Source organism: Halichoeres trimaculatus, unplaced genomic scaffold (assembly GCF_033239565.1).
Source record: "Halichoeres trimaculatus isolate MK-OKI-2021-1 unplaced genomic scaffold, fHalTri1.1 fHalTri1_scaffold_13, whole genome shotgun sequence".
Classification (NCBI taxonomy): domain Eukaryota; kingdom Metazoa; phylum Chordata; class Actinopteri; order Labriformes; family Labridae; genus Halichoeres; species Halichoeres trimaculatus.
Window position 1 is genome coordinate 34820423 of NW_027437191.1, and position 16288 is coordinate 34836710.

A 16288-nucleotide genomic window follows, 5' to 3' on the forward strand; every position below is an offset into this window, starting at 1 on the left:
TAGACTTTTGGATCCAATTATCTGTCAAGTTCTGTCTGTCTGTACTAAAAGCTGTTTTTGTTTTTAAACATTTTTTCAGCAACTCAAAATGTAAAATAAGAAGTTGTAATTTTCTCGAAACCCGTGGCTTGTCTTTGTTTTGTTTGACTGTGATGCCACAATTTTCCATATTGTGCAAAAACACACAGCTACTACCAACTCCGACACATTTAGTTGAATTTTTTAAATCTACAGTTAATTCTAGTTCATTTCTGTAATTTTTTTTAGTATTTTCATTAGGGCTGGGTATTTTTTAAGAACCTCACAAGTCAATTCAATTTGATTTGATTTGATTTCAAATCTCTAGGAAGAGATTTGATTGGCTATTACTTTAAATGCTTTGATGTTGATTTAGTAAGATATAGAAATACACAAATAATCAGAGTTTCTGTTGACTAGATATTTATTTTCCTGCCCATGTGAACATATGTGTCGTCTTACATTTTACATCAATTAACAAGTCAAACTTCAGACTTAGAGTTGACAGAGCTGGCTTTATGCTGCTGCGTTGGTTGCTGTTTTCTTTGGTCCAGTGCAGCCTCTGTTTATTCAACAGGAACAACACCACAGCGCCTCCTACTGTCCAGGAGGTGAGTGGATTCAGAGAATTTGCCAATCAATATTGAAGTAGGTGGCTCCACAGTGGGTTGCACACATGAACGCTTTGACTGATCTTCTCTGCCAGTGCCAAACGGCCTGTTTCTATTGTTTCTATTGTTTCTATTGACTCTGGTTTTGAGCTGCTGATACCTCCAGCTGCTAACGATCAGGTCCCTGAGCGTCAACAGCAGAACGAGCTGTTTGGCATCAGCAGAGAAGATTTGGCAAACGTTTTCTGGGCACAGCTGACAGACTCAGCTCTGCTGCTCATTCTGTGAACGCATGATCCGTACTGAGGAGGGGCCATTTAATAAGGAATTAAACCATCCAACGGTATAAGATTAACTGTCAAAAAGCATCGTTACAACAATGAAATATCCTAACAAACATAAAAGTTCTCTTTTTGTGCTAAGTTTAGTATTTTTGAGCTTTCTTACGGTGGCCTGCGGGTGTCAGATGATTTGCAAAAGCAACAACAGAAGTTTAGAGGAGAGTTTTCCTAACGGACACAGAGGAGCTGTTAAAGTAAGTTAATGATTGTTTTCTTTTATAAGTTCAGCTATGGTAAATATAGCTTTTATGCTAATGTTATAACATGACTGTTTTATAAAGCTAAATATAAGATGATGTGTTATCAGTAAATGTAGAAATATAAGAACTAACACAAGATGAGACCCTACGAAGCTTTATTTATTATAGATGAGGTTAGAAAAGAAAATCCTTTCTTATTCTCACAACTTTTCTGTGTCTGTTGGGATAACTGACCTCTTTTGGAAACCTCCGTTTCTCATTATTATGATTACTATTACTATTACTATTATTATTATTATTATTATTATTATTATTATGATTACTATTATTATTATTCTTATGATTACTATTATTATTATTATTATTATTATTATTATTATTATTATTATTATTATTATCATTATGATTACTATTATTATTATGATTACTATTATTATTATTATCATTATGATTACTATTATTATTATGATTACTATTATTATTATTATTATTATTATTATTATTATTATTATTATTATTATTATTATTATTATCATTATGATTACTATTATTATTATGATTACTATTATTATTATTATCATTATGATTACTATTATTATTATGATTACTATTATTATTATGATTACTATTATTATTATTATTATTATTATTACTATTATTATTATGATTACTATTATTGTTATTATTATTTTTATATAATAATAATAATAATAATAATCTTATTTTTCCATAAATATTGTTTATTTTTATTGTATTTTTCTATATATGTTTTTTAGATATTTGTATATTCTTTATCTTAACTTTCTCTATATTCTATTTTACAGAGTGTACACCTCTGTAACTCTGAATTATTTCCTTGTTAAATGTTGCACCAACACATGAGCCAACTTCCTTGTATGTGCAGATATACTCAGTAATAAAACCTGATTCTGTTTTTAACTTCTGTTGCGTAGTTTGCAAATATTCTGTCACCTACAGGCCACCGTACTTTCCTGCTGCTGATGAATTTCTCTTAATGAATAAACTTCTTCCTGTGAAATGTTTCTGTTGTTTCTGTTTCTGTGAAACGCTTTGGGACCTGTGGCTGTTACTAAACGTTTTGTTATCATCATATTCATCAGTTTTTATCAAAATGTTTCAGATGTTTAAAAAACAACAGCTGATATGATGAGCTCACACACACACACACACACACACACACACACACACACACACACACACAGGAGAGGAGTGTGTGTCAGGGACAGAGTCTAAAGCCGAGTGTAAATACAGTCTAGACATACATCCAATTTTCACACAGAGCTTATTTACATTTAATTTTCTACACACACAGATTTACACACACACACACACACACACACACACACACACACACACACACACACACACACACACACACACACACACACACACACACACACACACACACATGTGTGTGTATAGCATAGTGCCCAGCCTCATCTCATCTCTGGACTGAAGATTAACGGCGTAGGATTTACGGTTTAACCCTGTCACACTGCAGGAAGACAAATCAGCGTCGCTGCAGACGCCAGCTCCTTCTTATGGCATTTATTTATGTTTGTCCAAGGACGAGCTGGGAGAAGCTTCCACAGGGTTTGCTCATCGATGCTCGGAGCAATCAGAGCGTCTTATATAAAAATATGTTTAAGCTTATGGATGTTACTCCGTTAGTAAAGCTAAGGGGAGATAACGGTGATAGAGAAACTGCTTTGGAGCCAAACAAAGAGAGTGACGCCGTTTTCATAAAGATAATCTGAAACAAAGTCAAGAAAAACACTCTGAAGCAGGGAGTATTGGTTTTTGGTCAAACGGGGGATGTGAGGAGACGGGGGAGCAGGAAAAGGAGGCGGGGGAGGATGGGGAAACGGGTCAGGTAAGGTCAGGATTCGATGTTTTTACCCAGAAGGCACCAGCTGAGCAGAGAGGAGAGACATGAAAGACGGCGCTGAACTCTTACCTTTCTGCCCTCCAGGAAGGTGAGCGCTCTGCCGATGTTGGCGACCCAGTGGATCCTCTTTAGCTTCTTGCCCTGCTCACATTGCTGCGAGGAAGAGGAGGAACAATGAGGAGGAAGACTCAGAGAAACAAAGGAGGGATGATGGAGGGAGGAGGTAAAACAATGGGACTGGAGAAGGTAAACCCTGAACCGTGCAGGTGTTAGCATCAGGCTTTAATGAGGTCACACCGTCAGCTAACGGCTCAAAGGATGAAGGAATAACTCAGGTTTAAGGTGAGAAAGGTGGAGAGCCAATCAGAGCCGTGTTTGACTAAAAACAGATCAATACGACACGGACAGATCAGACCTGAGGCTGTGAGCAAAGTCAAAGCCCAAACATCTGTGTGTGTGTGTGTGTGTGTGTGTGTGTGTGTGTGTGTGTGTGTGTGTGTGTGTGTGCGTGTGTGAACTATGATCTCACTAATCTGCTCGTCCTAACGTCCAAATAAAATCTGATCAATGAAAACTTCGTCTAACTGAGCCTCGTTCCCGTGCTCTGCATTAAGCCGGCAGCTCTCTCTGTTTTTACCTCTGCAGCGGGAGTGAATGACTCTCTTTGTTATTTCCTCAGAAAGATCCTCGTTTAATCCGCTCCAGTTAATATTTAATCCTGCAGGATCAGAGGGCACCGAGTGTTTGAAGTCAGCGGTCAAGTCACATGTTGGAGAAACGACCACGGGACTCACCAGTTTCTGTCCGGAGAGGACTTCCAGCAGGGCCAGGAGCATCACGCCGTCCTTAATGTCCTCGAACAGGTCGGTCACCACCAGGGGGGGCACGTGCTGGGAGACAAGAGGGACACGCTGCTGAGGACTCATCGTTAAAAGTTTGGTGTGTTTTAGGCACATGTTGAAGCTGCCAAACCACACGTGATTGTTAGATGGCCATTTTTCAAGCTTAAAGACAAGATAAGCACGTTCAAAAAAGAGCAAATTGGCTTAAGATTAAGATAATAAAGCTAAAATGGCTGTGTCCAAAAGGCACAACAAAACCTGCAACTTCTTTGTCTAACAAAAAACCAAAATACGTAAAAAATTTGGCTCAGATTGAAATAACAGGAGATGTATCTACTGGTACCTGTTGGCGGCAAACCATGCAATTTCAATCGCTTGCTTCTACCACACCTTTCAACTTTCGTACAAGATGTTCATAACTTTTCATCATTAAGATGTCTTCTAGCATTTTATTTAATTTGACAAGGATTGGACAAACCACATAGGAGAAGGTTTTTATCTAGTGCACCAGGAATTTGCGAAGAATTTCAAAATTTTATGAATTTATTCAAAATTGTGGATTTCCTGTTGGAGTTAGGAACAAGCTTCAAGAGGCTTTTTTGTAGCTCTTATTAAACTGCATATGTCTACAAAATTTCATGCATGTTGGTGAAAGTAACCCATAGGGGGAACTCCTGTTTTAGATGTTCAGGGAGAAGCTATTGAGCCATACAGGAAAAGTCTTACGTTAAAAAAAAAAAGACTGGTGGGTTTTTGGGCACATGCTGAAGCTGCCAACCACATGTGTGATGTTCAGATAGATTTTCTTTAAGCTCAAAGACAAAATAAGCATGTTCAAAATAGTGCAAATTTGCTTAGCATTAAGCTAAAAAAGCTAGCATTGCTGTGTCCAAAAGTAACAAATGCAGCACTTCATAACTTTTCATCATTAAGATGTCTTCTAGCATTTTACTTCATTTGAAAAGGATTGGACAAACCACATAGGAGAAGGTTTCCATCTAGTGCACCAGGAATTTGCGAAGAATTTCAACATTTAATGAAAAAAAAAAAAACAGTTAGAAGTGATGGAGGAAGAGGTGAATGTTGGGTTGAGGTGTGTCCAAACTTTTCTGTTTACAGTTAACTCAGATTAACGTAGGGATGGGTGAGTGCTGGTATCTAGGCACAAAAATCAATTATGGCAAAAATAATAATCACGATTATTTCGACAGATATTGAAATCATGATTAGCAAACATGATTATTCATAATTTCAAAACTTGAGTATTTATTGAACTACAACTCAAAAGAACAATTTAAAAAAAAATAGTTTCTGGTATCCCAGGTTGCTTACGCTACTGATGGGGCACATGTCCTTTGCGAGCATAAATGTAACAGCCTCTGTTATCTCTTCATGTCTCCTAGTGGGATATGGAGCGGCGCTGTAAGGAGTGTCCTGAATGGAGGACTGTGTTGTCGTGGCGCTGGCTGAGGCTGACAAGCTAACACTTTTTCAGCTCTTCTGGTCCTTTCAAAAATTGGTCATAGACCTATGTGGCTGAACTTTAAGTGGTTAAATAAATTGCTCGTGTTGCCTTGGAGAACGGACACGACAGCGTGACAAATTTTGCAAGTACTGTCCGACGACTCAAAGTACAAATGCTTCCAGATGACTGAAATAGTCTTACTTATCTTGTCAACTAAAGGCTCCTATAAAGCGGTTTATAAACCGCTTTCTTCACGTGTTGCTGGTCGATAAACACTTGTTGCTGCTGCTGCACACACAACACATGCATTCACGGTACTTTGGCAGCGCAGGAAGTTATACACGCTGCGCCGTGAGGCACATTAATCGTTTTTCTTTGATTATAATGTTTTTTATGATCATGAGTAACCAAAAACAAAACCAAGATTAAATTTCAATTTATCGTCAGGCCCTGCAAAAATTTTAAGTCTAGTAAGTCCTCCTCACCAGTAGTTGGCGCTACTTGCTGCAGTTTGACACCACAGCAAATAAGCCTCAGGAATTGACATTTAATGTATCAAAAGGTACCAGTGGTATCAAGTAGGCATTGGCAATGATTTTTGTATATCTGAAAACTTTAAAAAATGAATTTTAATGGTAATAAGTGTCGGCAGGATATTCCTAAAAAATAAAACGTCAGCTTTTACAGGAATAATCTGCTCAATCGTCTCCTCTGGGCCTCTTTACGTGTGTGTCAGTGTCTGTGTCTGCCTCAACCCCCTCCTCTGCCTGGATGTTGATGTTTTGGTTGTTTCTGGACGTTTCTGAGCAGAGCATAAGCGTAGTTACATCAGCCAATCACAACGTACCCAGTTAGCAAGTGACTCTGTGTGTTGATTAGCGAGTGGAAGAAGCTAATCAGAGCAGCTACGCTAGCAGTGAGGTCCTGTTCAGACAACATGAACATGAAAAATCACTGAAACTCTGAAAGTTGTTAGTTTTATTTTGCACTGTTATTAATTTATTAAATCATGAAACCATACTCTGTATGCACAGTAGACAGCGTGGCTCTGCCTTTTATCATTGTACAGTTTTGAAGCCAAAATTCCTCCGTCACAGACGCAGCCATTGAAGCAGTTTGCAGCCAGAGTCTGTGCAGTAGAGACTGTGAGGGATTCTGGGAGAATCTGAGTGGAGCTGGGTGACAAACACAATATATTTTTTTCTTTGGAGAGTCTAATCACTTCCTGACTCTACCTCCAGACATATTTTACAATCCCTGAAAAAAATACACGAGAACGTCAGCTGTCAATCATCGTTAAACGTTACGTAAAACCTCCTTTTTAACCTCGTATAACTAATGAAAACAAAACTTTTCAGAAAGAAGAGGACTTGGATACAAGACAGCCAAATGATATCTTCAAATCACCACAACAATCAGACGTGAGAAACATTTCTACCAGGTGGATTAATTTTTTAAAGTTTGACCACAGCCCATCTGGAATGACTGGGGAGATGGATTTTTTTTTATCTATACTGCAGCCAGCCACCAGGGGGAGCAGTTTTTGTGGAGACCTCACTTCAAGCCGAGCAAGAGGACGTCCATTTTTTTTACAGTCTATGGTTGAAATGCCCATCCCTAGATTTAAGATCATATAAAACCAAACCAAAAGTTCACCATAGCTCAACAATAACAGGGCACATTAGTTCCAAACTAACAGAAATTAGAGTTTACGGGAGGTTTTCACTGACAGTATTAGCCAGGAAGGACGGGCATTGGGAGCAAAAAATACACTATAAACCATATAAAAAAGACACAAGTTGTAATTTATAGTTTCTTTGGCTCTGTGTTTGGATTAAAGCTTCGTATATAAACTCCCACAGAGCTTTATCAGCTGTCTGAGCAGCACAAACATGGGGTTTAAGTCTTAATAGCTCCTGCAATGTACATAAAACTGTACGGACGCAGATTTTCTGAACGTTATCCTGCTCTGAGTGGCACAGGAAGTAAATAAACCAAAGTACAAAACGTTTATAACGCCCTGAGCTCCTCAAACATGGAAAAAGAAAAACTGGTGAAGAGTTTGTCTGCGCCGCGCCGCGCTGACAGTCATGAGCAGAGGCTCAGCAGGATCTGAATGAGTCTTTAAATCCTGAAATATGCTGATGATTTCAAACCCGCTCGTTGACTTCCTCCCTGACCTGACACAGACTTCAGCATCAGGGAAATCCACATATCTCCGTTTCTCTGCCGGCGCCACATGAAGGATTTCTCTCAAAGCGCCGTCACATGCTGTGGCTGAGGAGGGGGCGGCGGGGGGGATTCAGACGGCGAGCCATTCACAGGGAGATTAGCGGCGATGGGGGTGAGACACGGGTGGAGGTGGAAGCGGGGATGTGTGCACGAGTGTTGCTGTGTTAGCACGTGCGAGCGGAGTGCGTGTGGCGAGGGACAGACGCAGACAACACCCCCCATCATGGAGGAGACACCATCAAGGAGCACGAGGAGCGAGGAGAGTGATCGCAGCAAAGAGAGAGGGACGCTAACCTCCAGCTTTCAAAATTAATTAGCAAACGCAGCGGCTTTCTTCTGCTAAGTCCTCTTCTAACGTCATTTCACGGCGTTGGATGTTCGGAGACGCAGACGGCGCTCGGCCTCTTCACGAAGCGACAGAGGAAACACTCCAATGACTCCTTCAAAGGGAGAAACTATTACACAAGCTAATTGAAGTTAAATTCACCTTTTTGTTCATTATAATCCCAAAGCTAATGAGGAAATTTCTGACTAATTACAAAATAAGAAAGTAATATCCATTTCCTGTGCTGAGCCACATGAGCTAAAAAAATAAATCAAGGGCTTAATGAGCTAATTACACATGAGTGTCTGGGTCATAATTGATTGTGAGCTGAGGAGTTGGGGATGTGTGTCTGTGTTATTCCCCTGTTAGCTCCTCTCAGTGGATTCCTGAGGATCAACAGACAAGAGGAGGAGGAGGAGGAGGAGGAGGAGGAGCAGAGACAAAGAGGAGACTGACAGGTTTCACTTCATACTGCAATACATCCATGATCGCAGACGTCTTTACGAGCCTATCACAAGACATACTTTGTTCATTTTAAGATGTAAACATCTATAACTTTGAAAACACTCAAAGTTTTTTCTTGAGAAAGTTACTGTAATGATACAAAAGCAAAAAGGATGAAATGATGTTTGTCTTAAAACTATTTTCTGTCCAAATTTTCAAAGAGAAAGAGAAGGTAGAGAGCATGGTTACATCCACCAGTTAGCAAGTGATTTTGTGAGTTGATTAGCAAGTGGAAGAAGCTAATCAGAGCAGCTACGATAGCAGACGTAGCACGGAGGAAGAAAAACAACCGAAGTGAAACAAAACTCCAAACATATAAATCTTTTTCCTAAACGAGGGTGAAGGTTGGCTCAACTTTCACTCGCTTTCCGGACGAAGTGTGATGAGAATTAGCTTTCTGCTAACCAGGTATGTGTCAAACACCTGTGATTAGCTTGTGCTAACATGCTAAATCAGGTGCACGGCTCTCGAGTTTCTTCCACATAGCAATGTGAGGCTACAGGTGGTTTCTGGGCTAGCGAGTGTGTTCATGTAGTGACAGTTGGAGGCTGTGGGTGTGTGCTGCCGCTGGCACTGAGCCCAGGAGGAGGAGCCAAGTTTGAATGTTGTGTTTACTAACAATTAACAAAAACACTTCAAATAAAAAATACTTCAAAATCATGGTTACACAAACTCCTTTTATACTGGTACCAGTAAACGTGACTTCAACAAAGATAGAGTTTTGTTTATCACTGATATTTACCAACGTTTGTCCTTATTTGGGCTGTAGCTGACGGTACTGGTGTCTCAGAGGGCCTTTAACGCTCTTTAAAGCTGTGTCTACATGTAATATTTAACCCAACCCATGTTAGCTCTGTACCCCTCCCAACATAATGTAGCTACTGCAACACTACAGCAGCTAATACTCACCAAAGAGCCCCTGAGCTCATGCTAACATTTTCTAATTAGCATTAACGGAGAAAGTGACTGGTAAGCAGAAAATTCTCAGATGACAAGTCCAAGAATGGAAAGGTCTCTATGATTTATCACTAATCCATCAATAATCATCAGTTTTTCCCTGTGGGGGGGTCTCAGGGGGCTGGAGCCAGCTGTCAGTGAGAGGGAGGCGGGATGAACCCTGGACTGGTCAGCCGTCAATCACAGAGCTAACACACACACAGAGACAAACCAGCACACACACTCAGACTCACACCTGCAGGCACTAAAGAGAGACCAATCAACCTAACGAGTTACACATAACTCATCAGAAAAGTCACAAAAGATAATCCAGTTACAGTTGCTCTAACGCTGCGTTTCAGGAAACACAGAACTCAGAAATTTCCCAGTTGAAACCTCTGGACTGAAAGCGTTACAGGAAAATTATGACTTCAGTTTGAGAGCAAGGAATTCTGGGATTTAAAAATGTTTTATGATTTCAATCACCACAGGAGCCTGAAACTTGCTCATTGGGTGAAATAGAGGAGGGGAAACTGCGTATACGGTAACAGCAAGGGTGTAACGAAATGGTCAATTCACAAAACGATACGAAATAAAGATTATAGAAAATCCCAAACAGAAGGAAATTGAAAAAATCTTTTTTTCTTTATTTTCTTCCAAATAAACAATAAATATTGCTTTATCTGTGAATAAATGCTCTTTGAAAAAAACAAAATTTTATTTTTTTTACCTTAATTCATTGGCTATAAAAAGCCTATACTCTGTGTTTTGTCTTTTACTCGCTTGCTCGCAGCTAGCAGTGGTGCAGCGAATGCTTTCTGGAGAGTCGTTTGGTCTTTTGCTTGTTGTTTTTTCCGTGTAGCTTCCAGTAGCTTCTCTTTGTGATGCCGTTGTAAGTGGTACATTGTATACGGCGAGCTGTAGTGGCATATTTTGCACACGGTTGTTGTTTTGTCCACAATCTTCTCACCGTTCTCCCGTCTTTTACATGGGAAGCCAAAATAGGTCCACACAACCGATTTATTTGACGAAGGAGCGTCAGCTAATTCCTCCACATCTTCCTCCATTTTGAAGCGAGTGTCAGGCTACGGTAGGTGAGGAGGGTAAAAAAATCACCAGTCTCAGTAGTGCCTTCGCTGTTTTTATTTTGTATGTCTTTGAATTTTTTATTTTGTGGTAACAGAAGCTTATACTTTGTATTTTACTGTATTTGTTGTTATACAGAAACATATTTGATGTCGCTAGGCGCCGCCCTGTTGGTTGTAGCTCTCTCTTCTTTGTTTGTTTTCATCTATTTTTCATCATCTCTTCATTTGGAGTAGCTCATTACTTTATCCTGCATGTAACCATGGCTGCATTGTTAACATGTGAAATCAGCTGTTAGCAGCCTGTAGCATGTCAGTGCTAACTGGTGCTAGGCCAGATATTTCCCCACAAGGTGAGGAGAAGGAGGTGAGGACGACGTGCTGGTTCTCAGGTGTGAGCTAAGAAGTGACGACATGGACCTGTCCTTCTATCCATCGTTGTTGGGAACGTAAGATCTATCTCCAATAAGATGGACGAGCTAGCTGTGCTAACCCAGCAACAGAGGGAATACCAGAGGGTTGCTGTGACTCCTCCTGAATTTACCCTCAGGGATAAATTAAGCATTTACAATTCTATTCTATTTTATTGTATTTGTGTTGATTAATTTTTTTTTTTTTTTTTTATGTTTTTTTTTTTTTTTTTGCTCGGCGTGGCTCAAGTAGCTGCCTGTTGCAGCAGCTCTCTCTTCTTTGTCCCTTTCTTGTAATTTTTTCGTCTTTTTTTCGTCATCTTTGTATTTGGAGTGGATCATTACTTTGTGTGGATCATTTGTTGGTCATGGACACCAAACTTTTGTGGCTTTAGCAATATTTTAAAAATTTTTCTCCTGTGTTTGTCTGGAGATCCTACATGTTACCATGGCTGAAGTGTTTACATGTGAAATTAGCTGTTAGCAGGTTGTAGCATGCCAATGCTAACTGGTGCTAGGCCAGATGTTTCCCATAAGGTGAGGAGAAGGAGGTGACGACATGGACCTGTCCTTCCATCCATCGTTATTGGGAACGTAAGATCTATCTCCAATAAGATGGACGAGCTAGCTGTGCTAACCCAGCAACAGAGGGAATACCAGAGGGCTGCTGTGACTCCTCCTGAATTTACCCTCAGGGATAAATTAAGCATTTTCTATTTTATTCTATTTTATTCTTTTTGTGTTGATTAATGTGCTGAAAACAAACGCCAGAGCAGCTGCTAATGATGGGTTAGCATTGGCAGATGGTTAACGGTGGAGCACCCATAGAGGGCAGTGATGTGATGTCACAAGTTGTAATTTGGAGTGTGCCAATCAGGTGCGAGTTCACGGGTGGGAAGTTACCAGTTTGAACGCGGCGTTAATGTCGGGAAAGACTGTGGGAGGAGATGAGCGGGAAAACAAGTTTGTTTTTTAAATCATGGATTCATCCTCTGAGGACTGTGACTGTCTGTATAAAATATTTAAGCAACCAATAAAATAAATACTCTGACATTAGAAAAAATGACCAACAAATACACCTTGTCTTTCATTTTACTGCCCCACAGAGGGGAGAAAATGAAAAATCAGAGAATAATTGACAGGTTGAAAATTGAAATTATGAGTAGCCTCCTCCCAGCCAGGTGGGCTGAACCGTCCGTCACACAACGTGATGAGCAGGATGTCAATCTTTCTCTACCCCTGCTAAAAAAAGAGAGATGTGGGGATGAGGGAGAGTAAACAGTGAGGGAGGAAGTGGGAGCTGCGCTTTGCTGTAATCTCCAGAAACACTTGGTTCAGTGATTACTGCGCTAAAGCTGTTTGCCTGGGAAACGCCTGAGTGACGGGGAGACCTCCGCCGCTCACACCGGCCACTCCGTAATTAAGCTTTAACCCTCTCAGAGAGGATTTGTCAGACTGGAAACTTGGGGCCTGTTCGCTGGGTTCCCCCCCCCCTTGTCACTCCACTGCAGCGCGGGGTAAAACTTTAAAGCCTCAAATTTGCTGGAGACACAGAATTAAACCAAGCGAGGCTGCTCGAGCAGAGAGACGCAGAGTTTGAGCTCTAAACGTGTGATTTTAGGCTTTCAACCAAACCAGCTCCTGATGAAATGAGGAAACGAGCTGAAGAAGTCTCAGACCTGCCGCTCGCTGACGGTCTCCACCTCAGGTCGGTACGTGGTGACTTAATCTGGTGAACTACTCCCCGTAATGAGAGTCATTAATCTTCTGTATAAATTACCAGCTCCAATACGTCGAGCGGCTCAAACTCTTTGTCAGAGCTCATAAGACTTCTTTTGTTCGACCTGTGGAGTGGAAAAGTGCGGGGGAGGGGTGGGACAGAGAGAGGAAGCCCCGCGCTGCGTCTCCACTCACCTAACGATTAATCACACACCTTTAGGCGCTGAATTAAAGACCTGTGATAACTAGAGTGGCCTAATCATCTGCATAGCCCAGGGCGTGATCTATCCTCTGAGAGCGGAGCTAAACCAACTGTTAAAGCTCTTCCTCTCCCTCCTCTCCCTCCCTCTGTCTCTCACGCTCCTCATCTGCAGAAACAGGTCTGCAGAGAAACCAGGACCCAGAAGGACCCAGAAGGACTCAGAAAGACCAGCATCCTTCACACAACAACTTTAGTCTCTCATTCATCCCGAGTCTTAACTACCATCAACCCCGCTGCCATGACAACCAACACATTTTTGATATACAAATATGTCAAATTAGCGTCGCTATGACAACGCCAGGCATCAGGTGAAAGGGCGAGTTATTTCGTGACGGGTGAGGAAGACAAGGGCGAGTAATTTGATCAGCTGAGTGGAGGGAGCAGGGCGGGGGAACAAACTGTGTTATCTGCTCCGACTGCGGCTGTGATGGTATCACTAATCCACTGATTAACTCAATCAGTTCATTAACGGGGATTTCAGAGGATGTTTCCACAATCTTTGTCTGAACAAGAATTTCTCTCCAGTTTGGAGAGTAATGGACGACCAGACCATGGGCGTGAGAGGACGATGTCCCCTTCGTCTCAGAATTAAACATCACTTTTACTCCAACAGAAGAACTGATATTTTTATCACTGTGGGCCTTGACTGTCAGTCACAGTGTGTCAAAGCTGCAGTGAAGCCATCTGCCCCTCGCTTCACTTAATGACTTCTGCCATTATGCTCTACTACCCAGATTTAAATGAGCACAGGTTAAAGATGGCATCTAAAAATGCTGTGCATATTAGCAGTTCCTTTGGTGTGTCCCATTTGTACCGGGAAGTCGGTATTTATGAGTTCCAAGTGGGAAATTTCAACTGGAACGCCCCCTGAGGTTGGAATTTCCTCTCACCACTACAGAGTTAACAATCAAAGATGGCTGCCCCAGGTGTAAACAGTAATTAAGCTCCTGTTATATTTATTTTAGCATTTCCGACTCGTTGTTGCACTAAATCAGCGATATATACACACTGGACCCCCTTTTTCCTTCAGACCTGCCTTAATCCTTGGTGGCATAGATTCAACAAGGTCCTGGAAACATCCCTCAGAGAGTTTGGTCCATATTGACATGATAGCATCACACAGTAGCTGCAGATTTGTCGTCTGAACATCCATGATGAGAATCTCCCGTTCCACCACATCCCAAAGGTGCTCTATTGGATTGAGATCTGGGGACTGTGGAGGACATTTGAGTACAGGGAACTCATTGTCATGTTGAAGAAAGCAGTCTGAGATGATTCCAGCTTTATGACATGGAGCGTTATCCTGCTGGAAGTAGCCATCAGAAGATGGGTACACTGTGCTCATAAAGGGATGGACATGGTCAGCAACAATACTCAGGGAGGCTGTGGACTTCTTTTTTCCTTTTTTTTTTTCTTTTTTCTTTTTTTTTCTTTTTCTTTCTTTTTCCTTTTTTTTCTTTTTTCTCTTTTTTTTTCTTTTTTCTCTTTTTTTTCTTTTTTCTCTTTTTTTTTCTTTTTTCTCTTTTTTTCTTTTTTCCTTTTTTTTCCTTTTTTTTTCTGTGGACTTTAAACCATGCTCAGTTGGTACTAAGGGGCCCAAAGTGAGCCAAGAAAATCTCCCCCACACCATTACACCAGCAGCAGCAGCCTGAACCGTTGATACAAGGCAGGATGGATCCATGCTTTCATGTTGTTGAGGCCAAATTCTGACCCTACCATCTGAATGTGGAGCAGAAATCCAGACTCATCAGACCAGACAACGTTTTTCCAATCTTCTATTGTCCAGTTTTGGTGTTGCTGTGTGAATTGTAGCCTCAGTTTCCTGTTCTTAGCTGACAGGAGGGTCACCCGGTGTGGTCTTCTGCTGCTGTAGCCCATCTGCCTCAAGGTTGGACGTGTTGTGTGTTCAGAGATGCTCTTCTGCAGACCTCGGTTGTAACCAGTGGTTATTTGAGTTACTGTTGCCTTTCTATCAGCTCCAACCAGTCTGTCCATTCTCCTCTGACCTCTGGCATCAACAAGGCATTTTGTCCCACAGAACTGCTGCTCACTGGATATTTTCTCTGTTTTGGACCATTCTCTGTAAATCCTAGAGATGGTTGTGGGTTCAAATCCCAGTAGATCAGCAGTTTCTGAAATACTCAGACCAACAACCATGCCACGTTCAAAGTCCCTTAAATCACCTTTCTTCCTCTTTCTGATGCTCAGTTTGAGCTGCAGCAGATCATCTTCACCATGTCTACATGCTGCTATGTGATTGGCTGATTAGAAATTCGCATTAACGATTGAACAGGTGTGCCTAATAAAGTGGTCAGTGAGTGTATATAGAAATGTTGCAGTCATGACAAGTTTGACAGCATGTGGACAGGAACCTGCGAGGAGAACTGAAGGCTGGTGTTGCTAGCTCTGCAAACATTAGGCTAATCTGGCTAACCAATGAAACATCATTTTCCCCCAAAATCTCTGTGATTGATCTTGTGTAAAATACAAGTTTACAAAATATAACTCTTGCAGTTTCTTTCTGTTCATGTAGTCAGTTGTAAATTCAGTTTCCATTCAAACCGTTTGGAAATCATTCGCTTTAGACGATCCCTAAGCTAAAAAACACAGTTATTATCCTATCAGGCATGGGGAAGTATCACTGGCTTTGGAAAATGGGATTTATTTGTTCTCCTGTAGATATTTTAACAAAAAACTTAATGATTCTTCAATATCTGTATCATGGTTATGCCCTCTTTGAGTGCAGGTTGTAAGCTCAGTCTGACGGTCCCTAACTCAGCCTGATGGCTCATTAACTTTTTACTATTCAATTTTCATTACAGATTTCTTAGACACATTTTAACCTGCGTTAATAAAAGATATCCAAATATTTTGAGATAGACAAAAGTAACATGATGACTGATTTACAGCCTGCAGATTTGAAGGATATATCCTTTGTTTCATTTTTTAGTTCAAAATTTAGGGAAAAAACCTCCAGTGAAATGGTAATTTTTTGGTTTTACATTTGTTATTCATGTTTTAATGTGAATCTTTTTGCTTCCTCTCATATTGAACTCTTCCCCTCGTCCCCTGTGCGCTCTGATCCAGTTTTTATCAGAGTCCCTCGAGAGCTTTTCCAAGCACCAACAAAGAGAAAGACTGTTTCTGTCTGCACCGCCTCAAAATAACTCCATCAATAATAAACTACGTGTTTACCTTGAACGATGTCAGAAATTCACGGCGTTGGGGTGTCAGGGTGGGGTGTAATTTTCTGCTGGCACGGTCCTGAGACGTGATATTTAATATTACGTCAAGGTTTATTCCCTCCTGAGTGCTTTTCAAATGAATTTTCTGCTCCACGTCACCGCGGTTCAAGGCCTCCACAGCTGTCGCCGTCAAAGAGGAGATCCTTGAGAGGAGCGTTGCAGATTAAAATAACACTTAATTGTG

The 16288-nt window shown here is 40.9% G+C and overlaps 1 protein-coding gene across 2 annotated transcripts in view; it reads right to left on the reverse strand.

The window, feature by feature from the left end:
• The window catches only part of syne1a (spectrin repeat containing, nuclear envelope 1a), a 220262-nt gene that overhangs the window by 177437 nt on the left and 26537 nt on the right, over window positions 1-16288 (reverse strand). For both annotated transcript variants that reach the window (XM_074685622.1, XM_074685621.1), the window contains exons 3-4: window positions 3874-3969; window positions 3149-3232 (exon numbers count right to left, since the gene is read on the reverse strand). In XM_074685622.1, the coding sequence (XP_074541723.1) occupies window positions 3149-3232; window positions 3874-3969 (180 nt within the window). The remainder of the gene's footprint in view (window positions 1-3148; window positions 3233-3873; window positions 3970-16288) is intronic.